At 51.1% G+C, this 14,957-nt stretch overlaps 1 protein-coding gene across 2 annotated transcripts in view; it reads right to left on the reverse strand.

Annotated features, from left to right (window-relative positions):
• The window catches only part of LOC122370592 (vang-like protein 2-B), a 41,569-nt gene that overhangs the window by 7,687 nt on the left and 18,925 nt on the right, over positions 1-14,957 (reverse strand). Inside the window, exons 2-4 of one of the 2 annotated variants that reach the window (XM_043346297.1) lie at positions 7,612-7,817; positions 2,056-2,220; positions 1,347-2,010 (exon numbers count right to left, since the gene is read on the reverse strand). In XM_043346297.1, the coding sequence (XP_043202232.1) occupies positions 1,347-2,010; positions 2,056-2,220; positions 7,612-7,793 (1,011 nt within the window). In that variant the 5' untranslated portion in view covers positions 7,794-7,817. Of the gene's footprint in view, positions 1-1,346; positions 2,221-7,611; positions 7,818-14,957 lie in introns of both variants that reach the window. The other variant, XM_043346296.1, reaches the window with a different exon arrangement.

Consider the following 14,957-nt stretch of genomic DNA (forward strand, 5'->3'; position numbering starts at 1 on the left):
GGTCGCCGGGCAAGGAGCGCCGGAGGGGTAGGGCGGAGCTTAGCGCTGACGTCATTACGTGGCTCCGCCCCATGAGAGCGTAGCCTCTACCCAAACAGCAGATTCGTTCCGTGAAATTTAACATTACGAGTGAATGAGAAGTACCTTTAATAATCGTTTGGCGTCAAAATACCTTAGTAATAAAAGTTTCGGCAGGTTCTGAAGCACACATTGCCAGAATATTGTCAACGAGAGTTGACACATTTAAAAATTATCGCAAAAAAGTGGGGTCTCAAGGGGTTTGACGTCCATAGTAGCTCACGGGTGATCTGTTGGATCTCCGGGCGAGCAGGCAAGTAATAGTCGGCGATCCGTTGGAATGGTTCATAAACGGACGTTATCCGGAGATCCGCCTCGGAACAGTTCATTAACCCCGGGGCCACGCCGTCACTCGTAAAGCGCTATAGATGGATCCCGGCATGGCCCCGACCAATGGGTGCTCATAGAAACAATTATTCGTTATTGCTGGCGGTCACGCGGTCTCAAAACAATCCATAAACCGCTCAAATTGGTCATAATTGACTATTGTTCGGCCAATGTAGCACACATGAATGGCACACAAGGATTGCTTGGTTTTTGCGCTTCGGTCCATCACAGTTCTCAAATCAATAATAGTAGAAGTAATGATTTAATGGAATTTCAATGTATCGACACCTCAAGTCAGTACTACAAGGTCAATACCAAATAAGTAATAACACGAGAAGTTCGGCTCCTTGCGATCCATGAGGCTTACCAGCAGTGACTGAAAAACCTGTCCCAGTGTTGGCTAACACAAAGTCCACCTCCGCAGTATGTGCGGTTAGTTACCGGTTATTGACTCTGATCACCAGACAGGCAGGTACGGATCGGTTCGTTGCACCTTCAATTTAGCCGTTATTTAGATACAAGATACGTTCTATACACATGTCATGACCGTTCATTGTTCTTCTCTCGCTCCCATCTTGAGTCAATAATAAGCGCTGAGGATGACATCATTCTAAAAATGAGCCGGGATGAATTATGTGAGGGACCTCACCCGGTAGCCGCCGAGATAAGCCCTCTCCTCTCCTCCTCTCTCTTTCCCTCTCTCCCTCCCTCCCTCCCTCCCTCCCCCTCCCTCCCTCCCTCCCTCCTCTCTCTCTCTCTCTCTCTCTCTCTCTCTCTCTCTCTCTCTCTCTCTCTCTCTCTCTCTCTCTCTCTCTCTCTCTCTCTCTCTCTCTCTCTCTCTCCCTCCCTCTCTCCCTCTCTCTCTCTCTCTCTCTCTCTCTCTCTCTCTCTCTCTCTCTCTCCTTCAGGTCCTCCCTTCCCCGGCCTTCCCTCTTCCTCACCTGCACGGTCGAGCCGGCCGTCGAGCCGTCCACATCGTAGAACTTGTAGCTGGTGACGCTGCTGGGTTTCCTCGAGGCCGACTTGGTGGGCAGCCGCTCCAAGTACGGGTTGTAGACGGCAAAGTCGGCGTAGTAGCGCTCCAGCACGTAGGCAGCAGCGCGCTGTACGCTGAGCGCTCCCAGCGGGTACAGGCGCGACTCACCGTCCGGACTGCGCACCACGCGCACGGCATACTGCGGCTGCGCGTGACGCAGTTCGAGCAGCAGCACGGCCAGGTAGTGCGTCCACAGCAGTGTGTCCACCAGCGAGCCGGCGAACACGGTCAGCGTGTACAGCTGCAGCGTGTGCCGCTCCTCCAGCACACGCACAAAGAAGAACAGCCAGTAGCTGAACGTGAACACAAACGTGAGCGTCAGCACTGCGGCACGCAGCACGAACACTCTCGGCAGGGTGGCGCGCGCGGGCCGCACGAACACCGCCCACCCGCCCGCAACCAGGATCAGCAGCTTGAACGCGAACGCGATCAGCGCTCCGTCGCACTCGGCGCCGCACTGCAGTTGAGATGGAGAGAGGTCTAGCGCGCCCACCCGTGGCAGCACTACCATCACCACCGGGGAGAGCAGCGCGAACCCACACACACAGCCGGCGAGCGCGGCCAGCAGCCGGCGGCGGCAGCGGGCGCGCAGAGTCCTCTCCGGAGAGTGCAGCACTCGGAACTCGTCCACTGACGTGGACACGTCGGACGTGTTGCCCGTGACGGCCGTCGTGTCGGCCCACGAGTCCTGCGGCACGATCTGCACCTCGAGCACGTCCGGCCCGGGCTCTGGGGCCGTCACTGCTGCCGATACGTCCAGGGAGTCGTCCAGGCGCGAGCTGGGGGAGGGAGGGGGAGTCAGCCGGGACCGCCGCCAGCACGTCCACAGTCGTTCAGACGTGAGCTGGGGGAGGGAGGGGGAGGGGGGTCAGCCGGGACCGCCGCCGCACGTCCATAGTCGTCCAGGCGCGAGCCGGAAAGGCACGAAGGGGGAGTCAGGCGCGGTTCAAGTGTGGCGGTGACTGAGTTCGAATGACCAAAATGTGCTCTCAGGTTTATTTCGAGTGCATGACTCGCAAATTTTGCAGAGGACACTGGCCTTTCATACGTTTCATGTGATTTGTGACGCGAAGTAATTGCTTGAGACAATGAGTTGGGGAATTATCGGGCCGATGAACCCTCCAGTCATCCCGTCTACGATGACTGGAGGCCCGCACAGGTGTAACGAAGGGTGTCCGACCGCCGAGTCGACCTTATTACGGAGCGAGCGAAGCGAGCGTAGTCTTTCCTTAGATTAACGGAAATTTCTGAGTATGAGCGGCCGGCCGGCCGGCCGGCCGGCCGGCCGTGGTCACGCTTTTGCGAGGCTTATATCTCAGCAACCACTTGACCGATTTACACGCGGTAATTTTTGTAGGGTAGCTTCATTCCTTCTACCAAGTATTGGACTATTCCCGATGCATGTGGGTGACCCCTTATGCACGTGCCACGTGCAAAACGAAGAGGTGTCACTTTTGTAATTGTTGCAATAGGGGCATTCCACGTCAAATCAAACACCGGAATCCGTCATCCCCTTCGATTTTTCTGAAAATTTGTAGGCAGACTGGGCATGGTTCAAAACTGAGTTACGTGTAATATTTTCGAAATTTGATAACGTATCGCCGAGATATAGGTCATCGAATATAGCGAAAAATGCCACACATCATTTTTTTAAATGCTTATAACTCTGGTTCCTTTTCTGGTATCAAAATGATATTAACAGGGTCTTGTAGGCAATTGATAGGGCTTTGATTTTTAATTATAAAATTAAATTGAAGTGACCTTGAAATGCATTTGACCTTGAATTAAAACAAAAAAATTTAAATAGCAAAAAACACGCCACCTTCGATTTGAGTAATTTTTACATATTATGTCCGTCACAATGTTCCTAACCATCTGTGAAAAAATTGGAGTGGGCCATTCATAACTTTCGCGGCAAACGCCGTTTTCATGCATCAACATCACGCAACCGCGCGTGACCTTGAAAGACAGAGTCAAGACATGCTTGCTTGTGTACACTTTCTGAAATGAATGATTGCTGATTAGTGATATCCCAAACTCTGCGAGAATGGAAATGCATAGTCATCGTAGTCAAGCATTCACGTTCCATTGTAAAAGTGTCTCAGGCAAACGGTATTTTGCGGTGAATTTTGAGCCGTGTGGAAATGCATCATGAAATAAATTCAACGAAAACATTATCAGGCAACGATATCTTCACGTCTTTTGATCTTCACTATACGAAAGAGCATACATTTTTGAGTATGTATGGGGAATTTCTAGTTAATCCGATAATAAATATGGCAGTTAGAGTCCTGCTAAGAGTAACATGTCGCCGGCTGAGGCGGGATCGGCCGACGCGGGAAACGCAGCAGTCACAATTTTGTGTTTACACGTTCATATTTCAATTGTTTACCAACCTATTTTCAGAATTCTTTTACTGTATGCCTGGTCTATTCAAATACATTAGCCAGAGGGGTGTGGTAATAACTGGTGTAAGCAAATTGACCACGGTCAAAAATGCATTACCAGAATGCACTTAAGCCAACATTTTGGGATGTTCTCGTTCCTAAGTCGGCTAAGAGCTTCGGTCCAGAAAATAAATTTATCGTTGGCATCGTTGGCATACAGTAAAATACATACCAAACTCGGCCGGTGATAAATTTTCAAGACCTCAGTCCTTACTGATTTTTGAACTCGGCCTTCGGCCTCGTTCAAAAATCCAGTAAGGACCTCGGTCTTGAAAATTTATTTACACCGGCCTCGTTCAGTATTATATATCACCATAAGATTGCCTGTACATTTCTTAGTCTTCTCACAAAATATGACGCGAATCGAACGTAATCAGCGGTAAGGAGCGCGATGTAAAGACGGAACCGTTCCGTTCCGTCCCGGCACAGTCTACACTTCAGGCGGCGCGTAGCGGTCGGCGCCGGCTGCCGAGTCGCCGCGGCGACAGGATGTTCACTTTACACCGCTATTACTAGAACTGTTGTGAACCGATTTTCTTATTGCTTGCACGATGAGATGTGCAATTCAATTCTGGACAGGTAGCCATAAGTAATTTCGCATCAATATTATGAGATATTGGCGAAAAACAGGAGGGGTGGGGCGAAATTCACTCTTCCCCCTCCACTGCGCGTGCTAACATACGTTTGCATATGTGCTATTTTCTTCAAAACTTATCAATGGCCCACTCTAATTTTTTCACAGGTTGTTAAGAATATGGTAGGCAATAAAATATATGAAAATGAGCCAAATCGAAGGTGGCGTGTTTTTTGCTATTTCAATTTTTGTGCTTAAGAACAGAGTTAAGCAAATTTCAAGGTCATATATTTAAGTCGATCAATTCTAAACAAATTCTTAAGAAATCACCTAAACAGTAAGGTTTATTTCATTCAAATCAAACAAGTACAACCAAAGTTATGGTCGTTCAAAAATATAAAGATGCAACATTTTGTAAAAATTTGATGCCCTATATTTAGAAGACCTGTGGTCAGAATGTGCAAAAAACATCAATGTAATGTCCGGGGCGACACAGGAACTCGCTCACAAATTTATAATGAAATCGCTTATGGTAAGGTGCAAAACAGCCGATTTTTGTTCGATTTGACGTGGAATGCCCCAATATCTCGGTAACTACTTGGCCGATTGCGCTGAAAGTTGGCATGTAGGTAGGCACCCACTAGGCACTGCATATACATGTGCCACAGTTGGGGTGCTGCTGCACGTGCGCACGTGCAGGGGTCGTTTCCAGATCTCGAGAACGGCTCGACCGATTGCGCTCAAATTTGGTACACGGTTAGGGACCGGTTAGTAGGGTGCCGTGCACAAGTCAGTTGGGACCCATTTTGCACGTGCGCACGTGCAGGGTGCCGCTTCCAGATCTCGAGAACGGCTGGGCCGATTGTGCCCAAATTTGGCACATCGCTAAAGACCAGTTAGTAGGGTGCAGTGCACAAGTCAGTTGGAGGTACCCCCTCGCAATTTCGCACGTGCAAGGCCCACCCTCTCGCTCGCTCCGTTAGTCGCCCCAAAAGGCGTTATACTGGTCGGTTATTTCTGCTATTCGTATATGGACATTTTAGCTGTCGCTGGATGCCAACAATTGATAAGTGGGATCCGCTCTCGTAGCAAATCAAGCATGGTCTATATCAGCTCGTTGGACGATTAGATATAGACAGGAGAAGCTTGCTTACTTTAGATTTACGAGAAGAATTTTGAATATTAGACATGTATGTATCAGTGTATATTAGTGTAGGCATTGTATATCAGATTTATTGTAGATCAGCATGTATATCAGGGTATAGGTACAAATGTACGATTTGTTGTGCTCCAAAACCCAAACCGAAGCACAAGTATACCGTTCAGCAAATATACCTTTTCTTTCCAGCGAAATATACCTTCACTTAAGTTGTGCTCAAAAGCAGCTCAATCGTTTCTCTTTCCCGTCTTTGTCCGACCGCGTCCCTATTATGATCAAGTTCGTGTATAAAGTATGCTGGACAGTGGACACGGACAGTGGACACAGTTGGTTATAGCCATTCATCAACTGTGCCCTGCCCTCTGTGCCGGCAGCTCTCCTGGTTTGCCAATGTAAATCCCTCCATAAAGCTGTCTAACTGGAGGATCGGCCACCGTACCGTCACGCTGCCGTATACTGTGGGACCAGTCCTGCAGTAGAGGAGGGGTGGGTGGGGTTGACATGAACCTGATGAACTCCGGCGGGCTCACTGCGTCTGCAGCACCACCGCCGTCCGGCCATAGGCGGCCATAGACAATGGGCAGCCACAGTTCAAGGCCCACAGTCGTTCGACCATGGGTGACCAAAGGAAGTCACAGCGACCAAAGACGACCAAAGGCGAGCACAGGCGGCTATAGGTGGCTATAGACGGTCATACGCGACCATGGGCGACCATAGGCGATTATAGGCAACCATAGGCGACCAGAGGTGGCCATAGGTGGCTTAAGGCCACCATAGGCGACCACAGATCATAGGCAGCCACAGTTGTTCGACCATAGGCGACCATAGGAGGTCAAAAGCAATTATAGACGGTGATAGACGGCCATAAGATAGCCATAGCCAAAGATGGCCACTGCCAAAAATGGTCATAGGTGGCTATAGATAGAAATATATTTAAGTGTGACATTCAAGAAGTGACAGTGAAGGACGGGGATAAATTCGCCCAACGGCTCACCATGTCAATTATCAAATCCATATCGGTGGAAGGCTGGAAGCCGTTTCAAATAGGTTTGAGAAGACCGAGACTGATTCGGTCTGACGACATGAGGGACCCGTCCCGAGTTGATTGTGTCCCAGGAGTCCCGGGACACGGGAATCGTCTGAACTGCATTGTGACAAGAAAAGATCGTTCGCACATACGGCTGGTATATGTACTTAGAGGATGCACGAAATATTTTTTTTTTTAACTTAGCGTAACAGACTACACATGTGAGATTGTATTGATTTCAAAGCGCCAACAGCTCGCCTGCCTTATAGGTGCATACCAGCTAATTTATTTCTATTTTATCCATACCTATGCGTTTCCGTTCCCAGCGCACCCACCTTTACAGTCACAACACTGCAGCCAGACTGGCTCTGCTGCAAGCACGGAATAACCGGTTCGAAACGAGAATCCTACGACCACAAACAGATAAATCCGGGGATAAATTAAGCCGTGTTGTGAAAACTCGCCACTCCGTCTCCTGTGCCCCGTAGGATTAACCATATAACTCTGTACACCGGTGTACAGAGGTCTATGGATTAACAAACCCGAAAGTGGTATTCTTCCAAACATTGGCGCAGGCAAGCGTATCGACATTGCAAACTGCAATGTCCGATTTTAAAAGAGTGCGCACCGCGCAGAGCACGGATAAATGATGCATCTAAGTTTGAAATATAAGGGCGCTTTAAAAGCTGTCACCCACTCAAATGACTATAAGCCGCACACAATAAAAACAGCAAATACATAAGTTCTCTTTTCGAATCAGAACAAAATATCTGACCAATTCTTTGTGCCGCTCTGCGCGCTGTGCAGAGGAAAACAGAACCATACATTCACCTTGCATAGGTATGCCTTTTCGTATCTCTCGTTGGTATCTCTGTTTCCCCCGTAGACAGCATCTTTTGTCTTCGTCTCAGCGCGGTGACGCCCTCTGTGTGTGTGTGCGTGCAGTGGCGGCGTCTCACTCACTGTTTATGGCGTCCAGAGCGCGTGGAGCCGTGGTGCGGCGGCCTGCCGTTGGACCTGCCTCCGCCGCCGGCATTCTCTGAGGTGGAGCTACGCGCGGACCCGCCCGCGCTGTCCATGGCTGCCCAGTGACCGCCACCCCCGCCGCCGCCGCCGCCCTCAGAGCCGTGCAACACGTCCAGCATTCAGACATGGGATGCCGCCGCCGGCTGTGAACAGACAGACAGACATACAAACATTAAGACAGGGCAGGCTGTGAACATACAGACAGACGAGCATCCATACTGGGCCAGCCGCAGATAGACATACATTCAGACAGACAGACAGACGAACGTTCAGACATCCCGATCATGGGAGACTGCCGCCGGCAGTGGACAGACAGACAGGTAGACAGTTAGGACCGGTCGCAGAAGAGCAGACATTCAGACATTGACATGGGACGCCGGTGGTGGGCAGAAGGACTGACAGGACCGGCCGCAGACGAGCAGACAGCCAGACAGACACGGAGCGCCGTCGCCGGCTGTGAACAGGCAAACAGTTAGACAGACAGACAGACAGACAGACAGACAGACAGATAGGACAGACTGGCCGTATACCCTCAGCGGGCTCGTTAGAACCGAACCACTACCCACTGCCCCACCCCGACCAGATCAAAACCCTGTTAGGCACGTGGTCAGTCTACCTCTGCTCCCACTGCTCTCGCTCTCTCCCTGCCTCTCTCCGTTAGCTCCGCCCACATCCGGTGATCCGTAACTTTCCCGCTCCCCGCCTTCGGCCCGACCCAGCCGGCGAGAGCATGTGCCGACGCCAGCGGTCATGGCGACCGTGCGATAAAAAGCGCAGCGCGTTCGCCGGCCTGTAATCGAAATGTGTCACGGTTCTGAGCGGAGATCGCTTCAGCTTTAGCCGTCTGATCAAGATCGCAATATCGATATCGGTTTTATAAGTTTGTTTTACATTCTGCACAATACTGAGTCTGTTCAGCATAATATTTGCTTTGATTATACAGTTGGCTTTGTGAATTATTCAAACTGGACACCAAGGAGGCTTCAACATCATCCATCGTTCACCACCGCTCGATTGCCGGAGTCCAGCGCCATTGATAGATGACTCGTCTCTAATTCCCCAGGACGAGTCACGTCTCTGTCCAGTGAGTCGCGTCTCTTCCCAGCTATATGAGAAGCGTTTGGAGGTCGACGACCCTTTTAACCGCCAGCTGACACCTCACCACACCGCGGTGGTTCCAGGGTGTCCCGCGCGGCCCGGGGCCAAACGCACAAATGATTCAGTCGAGCTACACCGGACACACGCTCATCAGCGGAGCCGGCTCACCGGCACGGCGGGTGAGACGGCCTCGGCTGAAGGTCGGGCCGCCGTACCGGGCAGAGAAACGGTCTGACAGAGAACAGAGAAGAAGAGCAGCTGTCAGGCAGACAGGGCTGGCAGAAAGAGAGATGCGTCACCGGCACTCGCGGTGCAATTAAGTCAGGCCAGTGAGAACTGAACCATTTCACTCCCGCCGGCGGTGGTGACAAGGTAATTCACGGCTGGTGCTGTGTTCACTGGTCAGGGAGACTGGAAGATTTCGGCGGCTAAAGACGGATACGATCACACGGCTGGGTCAGATTGGACAGCTTTCAGCGCTCCTGAGGACCTTTTCGACATGGGACAGACTCCCGGGAACGCCAGTAGGCTTTATCAATCAAAATTGGATATTTCATATTGATAACGTGCGGAGGGTAACTTGTAAAGGAGCTTTGTGTCGTTGTAAGCCACCTTATTTGCATGCTATCGGTTCATCGCATAATTGTCCAGATAGCACGATAAGCCTTATCATATATGCATGTAAAACGCCTACCGAACTGAAAACGTAAAAAATGACAATAGAGAGAAACCGTGTATACTAAAACTAGCAGCAGCTTCATAAAAGAGAGGTTCCTATAATCTGGAGCACAAGATACCGCGAATGTATGAGAACGAATATGCCAAGATAAGAAAACAAAGCTCGCTATGAGCAAACACCATGCCTTCCTTCCTAGCGATCTTGCAGCATAAACCTATCTACCTAGACAAATCAGGCATAACGCATTAGTGCAGCTCTTTCCACGCCTGAAATCTGAATGAAATATGCTAAGGACCGTCTACATATTCAGGCGAAATATGCTAAACTATCTGCGGCTGGAACGTTCCGGAAACTGGCCGAGAAAAACAGGTGATTAGCGAGTGGCCGGTGGGCCAATTAGTGTTGTTTGGCGGTGCGTGGTGTCAGTCAGTGGCGGCGCAGTGTGGGGAGGAGAGGTATCGGTAGGGGATCGCCGGGATCGGAGGGCAGAGACACCGCGGGAACATTGCGCCGATCGACAGACTAGCGGTGCCTCTGCGGCGCATCGATCTGACGATCTGGATTAGGGCTAGGCAGCTTCACTGACCGGAAAGCATGAATGATCGTGACAGTTGCAATATATTAACATCCCTTATGAATGAAGCGCAAACGACATTCTAAATAGGCCCAAACTTTATGTTCGAACTCGAACTTTAGGCGGTGCTACAGCATAAGTGAAGACGGAAATGCTAAAAAGGTGAGCATGCCACTGAGCAATAGCCACAAGGGAAAGACGTCATGTCTGGCCAAAGCCAGACTCCGAACCGTATTAGGTCATTCCAGAGAGACATAAACCACGACAGATTGCGACGGAGAAAACAGCCGTGATGTGAGAGCGCGGGCGCCCATAGACCCGAGCCTGTCGGGAGTGAGTCCCTCGACAGCTGCGGTATAGTAAACACGCCGCGCCATGACCGCCGCGCTGCGGCGCCGCAGACAAACACGGCGCGCCTATAAAGCCGCAGCGATGGCGGTCGGGACGGTACGGCGCGGTGCCGAGGGTCGGGTCATTGCTCTCAGCGAGACTCGGCCTGACGGTTTACCGGGAGGGTGACCAAAGTGGCGTGAAGTGTCGTGATACGATAGTGTCATGTTCGATGCTGTGTAGCAATAATCTGATGTGCCATGTTTCTAGTTAGATCGGACTGTAGGGGGGACGATGGTTGGGAGCGCCAGGTGCAGAGAACTTTGACGGAAGAAGGGCGAAATACGTTGCAGCATTCAACGTCCGCTATACGGTCTTGGGGGCTGATAGCGACTCAAACGGTACTAGTCTCATACAACTGGAGCCAAGGTTCATGCAGGAAGTTTTTTTTCCACGACACGAGACATCACGAGATACCCTGCAGGCCTAAACAAGTTTGCCGTGGACGGAAAATGACTGAAATGAATAAAAGCAACACAAATGCAGCGCATGTTAGTGCTGCAATAACAACACACATTTCGCCTTATCATTCAAATATTTCGGTCATTCTAGTCGCCCATTATGACTGGTCATTCCAATGAGCCATTCCGCTGGTCATTCCAATCAGCGCGCTCACCGCAACGCGGCCCGGCCCGGCTGCGGGGGAGGGAGGAATGCGGAACGGCGGGGCGAAAACACCGGCCGGCGCAGCACGAGCCACCGCGAGACAATGACGAGTGTCCCTCCACTCCACGACGGCCCGTGTTCTGACTCGGCCGTCAGTCCAGCGCATGCACCTACCAAACAGCCAGCGCGTCGACTGTTCGCTGCACTGGTTCGGGAACGAACGCGAAGCAGCAGCGGCAAGCGTAAGTCGGTTGACGGTTGATGGAGGGGTGATTTTTCCACCGACTGCCTGCAGAGTGGCTGCATGACCTGCTGAGTGCGATACGGCCCCTGGCTGAAGTAGACTGGGTCGCCCGGAGTTGTATCTACCTGTTCGCTGGAACTGCTGTGTGGCTCGTCCATGTCCGCAAAGGCCTCTAAATCCAAGTCCGCCCATGTCCTGCCCCTGTCCGTGTCAGTGTCAAGTCCATCAGCCTCTGATGTATCTGATCCAGTCAGAAGCCGGCATCGCGGTCTCTCCCACGCGACGCACGAGCGATCAGCGACATTCGAGGAGTCTCGGCGAGAACACCTGCCGTAACTCCTCACTGAGACATCACCATGGGACACTACTGAGACAGAATTGGGATACTACTGAGACACCACTGAGACACCACTGAGACATTTCTGAGGGACCACTGGCCACCTAGTTCACGGCGGTACCTGGCAACGCGGGATTTCAGCTTATATATGGACGGACATTTACGAGTTGCAAAGTAGAAGAGTTATAGACGACTCCCGTCCACGCAAAGCACCGCCAGACTGAGCTCCAATGACAAGTGTAACAGGAGAACTGTGTCGCATGGGGCAGTCGCAGCTGTTACTTTGCTATGACCAAAGACGATGCTTAGGCTGCGAGCCAGCTCAGCCATAGTTCACGGACTGATCACAGATGACAAAATGTCGCAGCAGGGCTGAGGTTTATCATTCGCCTTGTGGGTAGGCAGACAACTGAACCAGTGACAACTGAACCAGGGACAACTGAACCAGTAAAACTGAACCAGGGACAACTGAACCAGTGACAACTGAGCCAGTGACAACTGAACCAGCGACAACTGAACCAGTGACAACTGAACCAGCGACAACTGAACCAGTGACAACTGAACCAGTGACAACTGAACCAGGGACAACTGAACCAGTGACAACTGAACCAGTGGACAACTGAACCAGTGGACAACTGAACCAGTGGACAACTGAACCAGTGGACAACTGAACCAGTAGACAACTGAACCAGTGACAACTGAGTCAGTGACAACTGAGTCAGTGACAACTGAACCAGTGACAACTGAACCAGTGACAACTGAACCAGTGACAACTGAACCAGTATGACAACTGAACCAGTGACAACTGAACCAGTGACAACTGAACCAGTGACAACTGAACCAGTGTCCAGTGGACAACTGAACCAGTGACAACTGAACCAGCGGACAACTGAACCAGCGGACAACTGAACCAGCGGACAACTGAACCAGTGGACAACCAATGTCGTACTGCGCTGTATAAGCATAAGGTAGCGGGTGGCTGGACGGACGGTCTGTGCCAATTTGCCGGTCTGCCAATTGATTTGTGTCCGATCTATTAGAGTGTCCGTCCGAGAGCCGTACGACGGCTGACAGGGCTGACAGCTAGCCTGGTGGTCGCGAACTGGTGTGGCAACCGTTACGCCCACCTGGGACGCCCGAATAGTTAGCAACGTATAAATGATATTCACTTTGATGGCCTAGCTCGGGACAGACAGGGCACGCAACGTGGGCTTGGCAGAGTTCAGCCCGCCTGGGCCCAGAGGAATCTCCGGTATATAAATGGATTCACTGCTCGGGCTTACATCGGGCTTACGCCAAACGTCGCACAACTAGGGCTAAACAACGGCTGTCCTGAGCTCGCCGAGAGGCCCAGAGGGCATACCACCGGCAGAGCATGGGCTTTAGTCGGCGTTTTTTGTGTCATACGCCGACTTTAGTCTTTAGCCCAAGCGCTAGCCGACTTTAGTCCAAGCGCTAGCCGACTTTAGCCCGACTAAAAATATCGGGCAAGCCGCACTTCAGCTTGCTTGGGCCCGGAGTAAAATTGCTTGCTGGGCTACTGGTTAGTGGTTCAGTTGTCACTGGTTCAGTTGTCCACTGGTTCAGTTGTCACTGGTTCAGTTGTCACTGGTTCAGTTGTCTACTGGTTCAGTTGTCTACTGGTTCAGTTGTCCACTGGTTCAGTTGTCACTGGTTCAGTTGTCTACTGGTTCAGTTGTCTACTGGTTCAGTTGTCCACTGGTTCAGTTGTCTACTGGTTCAGTTGTCACTGGTTCAGTTGTCCCTGGTTCAGTTGTCACTGGTTCAGCTGTCACTGGTTCAGTTGTCACTGGTTCAGTTGTCACTGGTTCAGTTGTCACTGGTTCAGTTGTCTACTGGTTCAGTTGTCCACTGGTTCAGTTGTCCACTGGTTCAGTTGTCTACTGGTTCAGTTGTCACTGGTTCAGTTGTCCCTGGTTCAGTTGTCACTGGTTCAGTTGTCACTGGTTCAGTTGTCCCTGGTTCAGTTGTCCCTGGTTCAGTTGTCACTGGTTCAGTTGTCCCTGGTTCAGCTGTCACTGGTTCAGTTATCCCTGGTTCAGTTGTCACTGGTTCAGTTGTCCTGGTTCAGTTGTCACTGGTTCAGTTGTCATGGAACCGCCTTGTGTACTGTGTATGCGTACTGTTCATCTGTCAGCTTTGTTCACACCATAAGGAAATCATTGGTAACCGGTTCTTGCTGTTCTCGCCTTGTGTGCTCTGTCAGCGATGACATATTGTTTTGGGTGCAGCTTGTTGGTGCAAGGCGTTGCCTGTGTGGCTGCAGCTAACAGCACTGTGTAGTGCTCCGAAGTTGAGGTCATGAAAAGCCAGCTAGTGTCATCGAAACAAGACATGTGACAGGTTGGGGGCATTGGTGACTGGTGACCATTTAGAGTCATTGCTTCGGGTTCGTGGATAGGATAGTGTTATGGCCCCTGGTGGGCTTTCCATTTATTTAGCCAATTGGCACCCATTCTGTTCCGTAACGCAATCTCTAAAATAAAAATGGTAAAGCAAAACGCGATGCCCATTCGCCTTAATCGGTTGGAGAAAATAATATCAACGGCAAAGAATGACATTCTGGAGAGACGGAATCGAGCGCCATAGGCGCGGGAGCCGGGGGGGGGGGGGGCAGTGGGGGCAGCTTGCCCCCCCCCAACTCTGGGGCCGTGGGGGCGGTGCCCCCACAGCTTTGAGACGGAATACCACACTCTTTTGCAAATGTTTTCTTTTTTGTTGAAAATCCGAGGGGTGAAAAATAAGTGGCCTAAAACCGGTGAGAAAACTAGATTTGGGGGTACCCTAGGTTGATCTCTATTATGGTGTGCCCCCCAGTCGGAAAGTAGTTCCCGCGCCCCTGTCGAGCGCACACTGATTGAGCAATTCATTAGCATATTCACCTCATAGTTCACAAGTATCCTTGCTCCACTACTCCCAGTTCTGGTCCGCCAGCATGCATTCTTGGTGGATGACATTTCAGTCATCAGACTCATGAAATGCCGAATCCATTTGACGGCCACTGACCGATGCATAAATTGATGGATTGCAAAGGCGCTACATGGTGAACAGCGTCGGCGACAAGTTCTCTCACTTAACTAGAAGTCATGGACCTCCCTCGATGCCAGCGAACGCCCGGTCAACTGGTAGTCGAAGGTCAGGAAACGTTTCCTAGCGACCGCAGAATAATTGTTAGCCTGGCAACAGCGCAGCGCCTGCCAGAAACCCTAATCCGGTGGTCGGACATTGCAAGACGTGTCGGACAGCTATACGGTGATAGCTGCCGAGTGTCGACTCCATCTGACATATGTTGACCTCTGACATATACTAGCCTCTCCTGACCTACACATAACCT

This window comes from Amphibalanus amphitrite, unplaced genomic scaffold (assembly GCF_019059575.1).
Source record: "Amphibalanus amphitrite isolate SeventyFive unplaced genomic scaffold, NRLGWU_Aamphi_draft 001148F_arrow, whole genome shotgun sequence".
Classification (NCBI taxonomy): domain Eukaryota; kingdom Metazoa; phylum Arthropoda; class Thecostraca; order Balanomorpha; family Balanidae; genus Amphibalanus; species Amphibalanus amphitrite.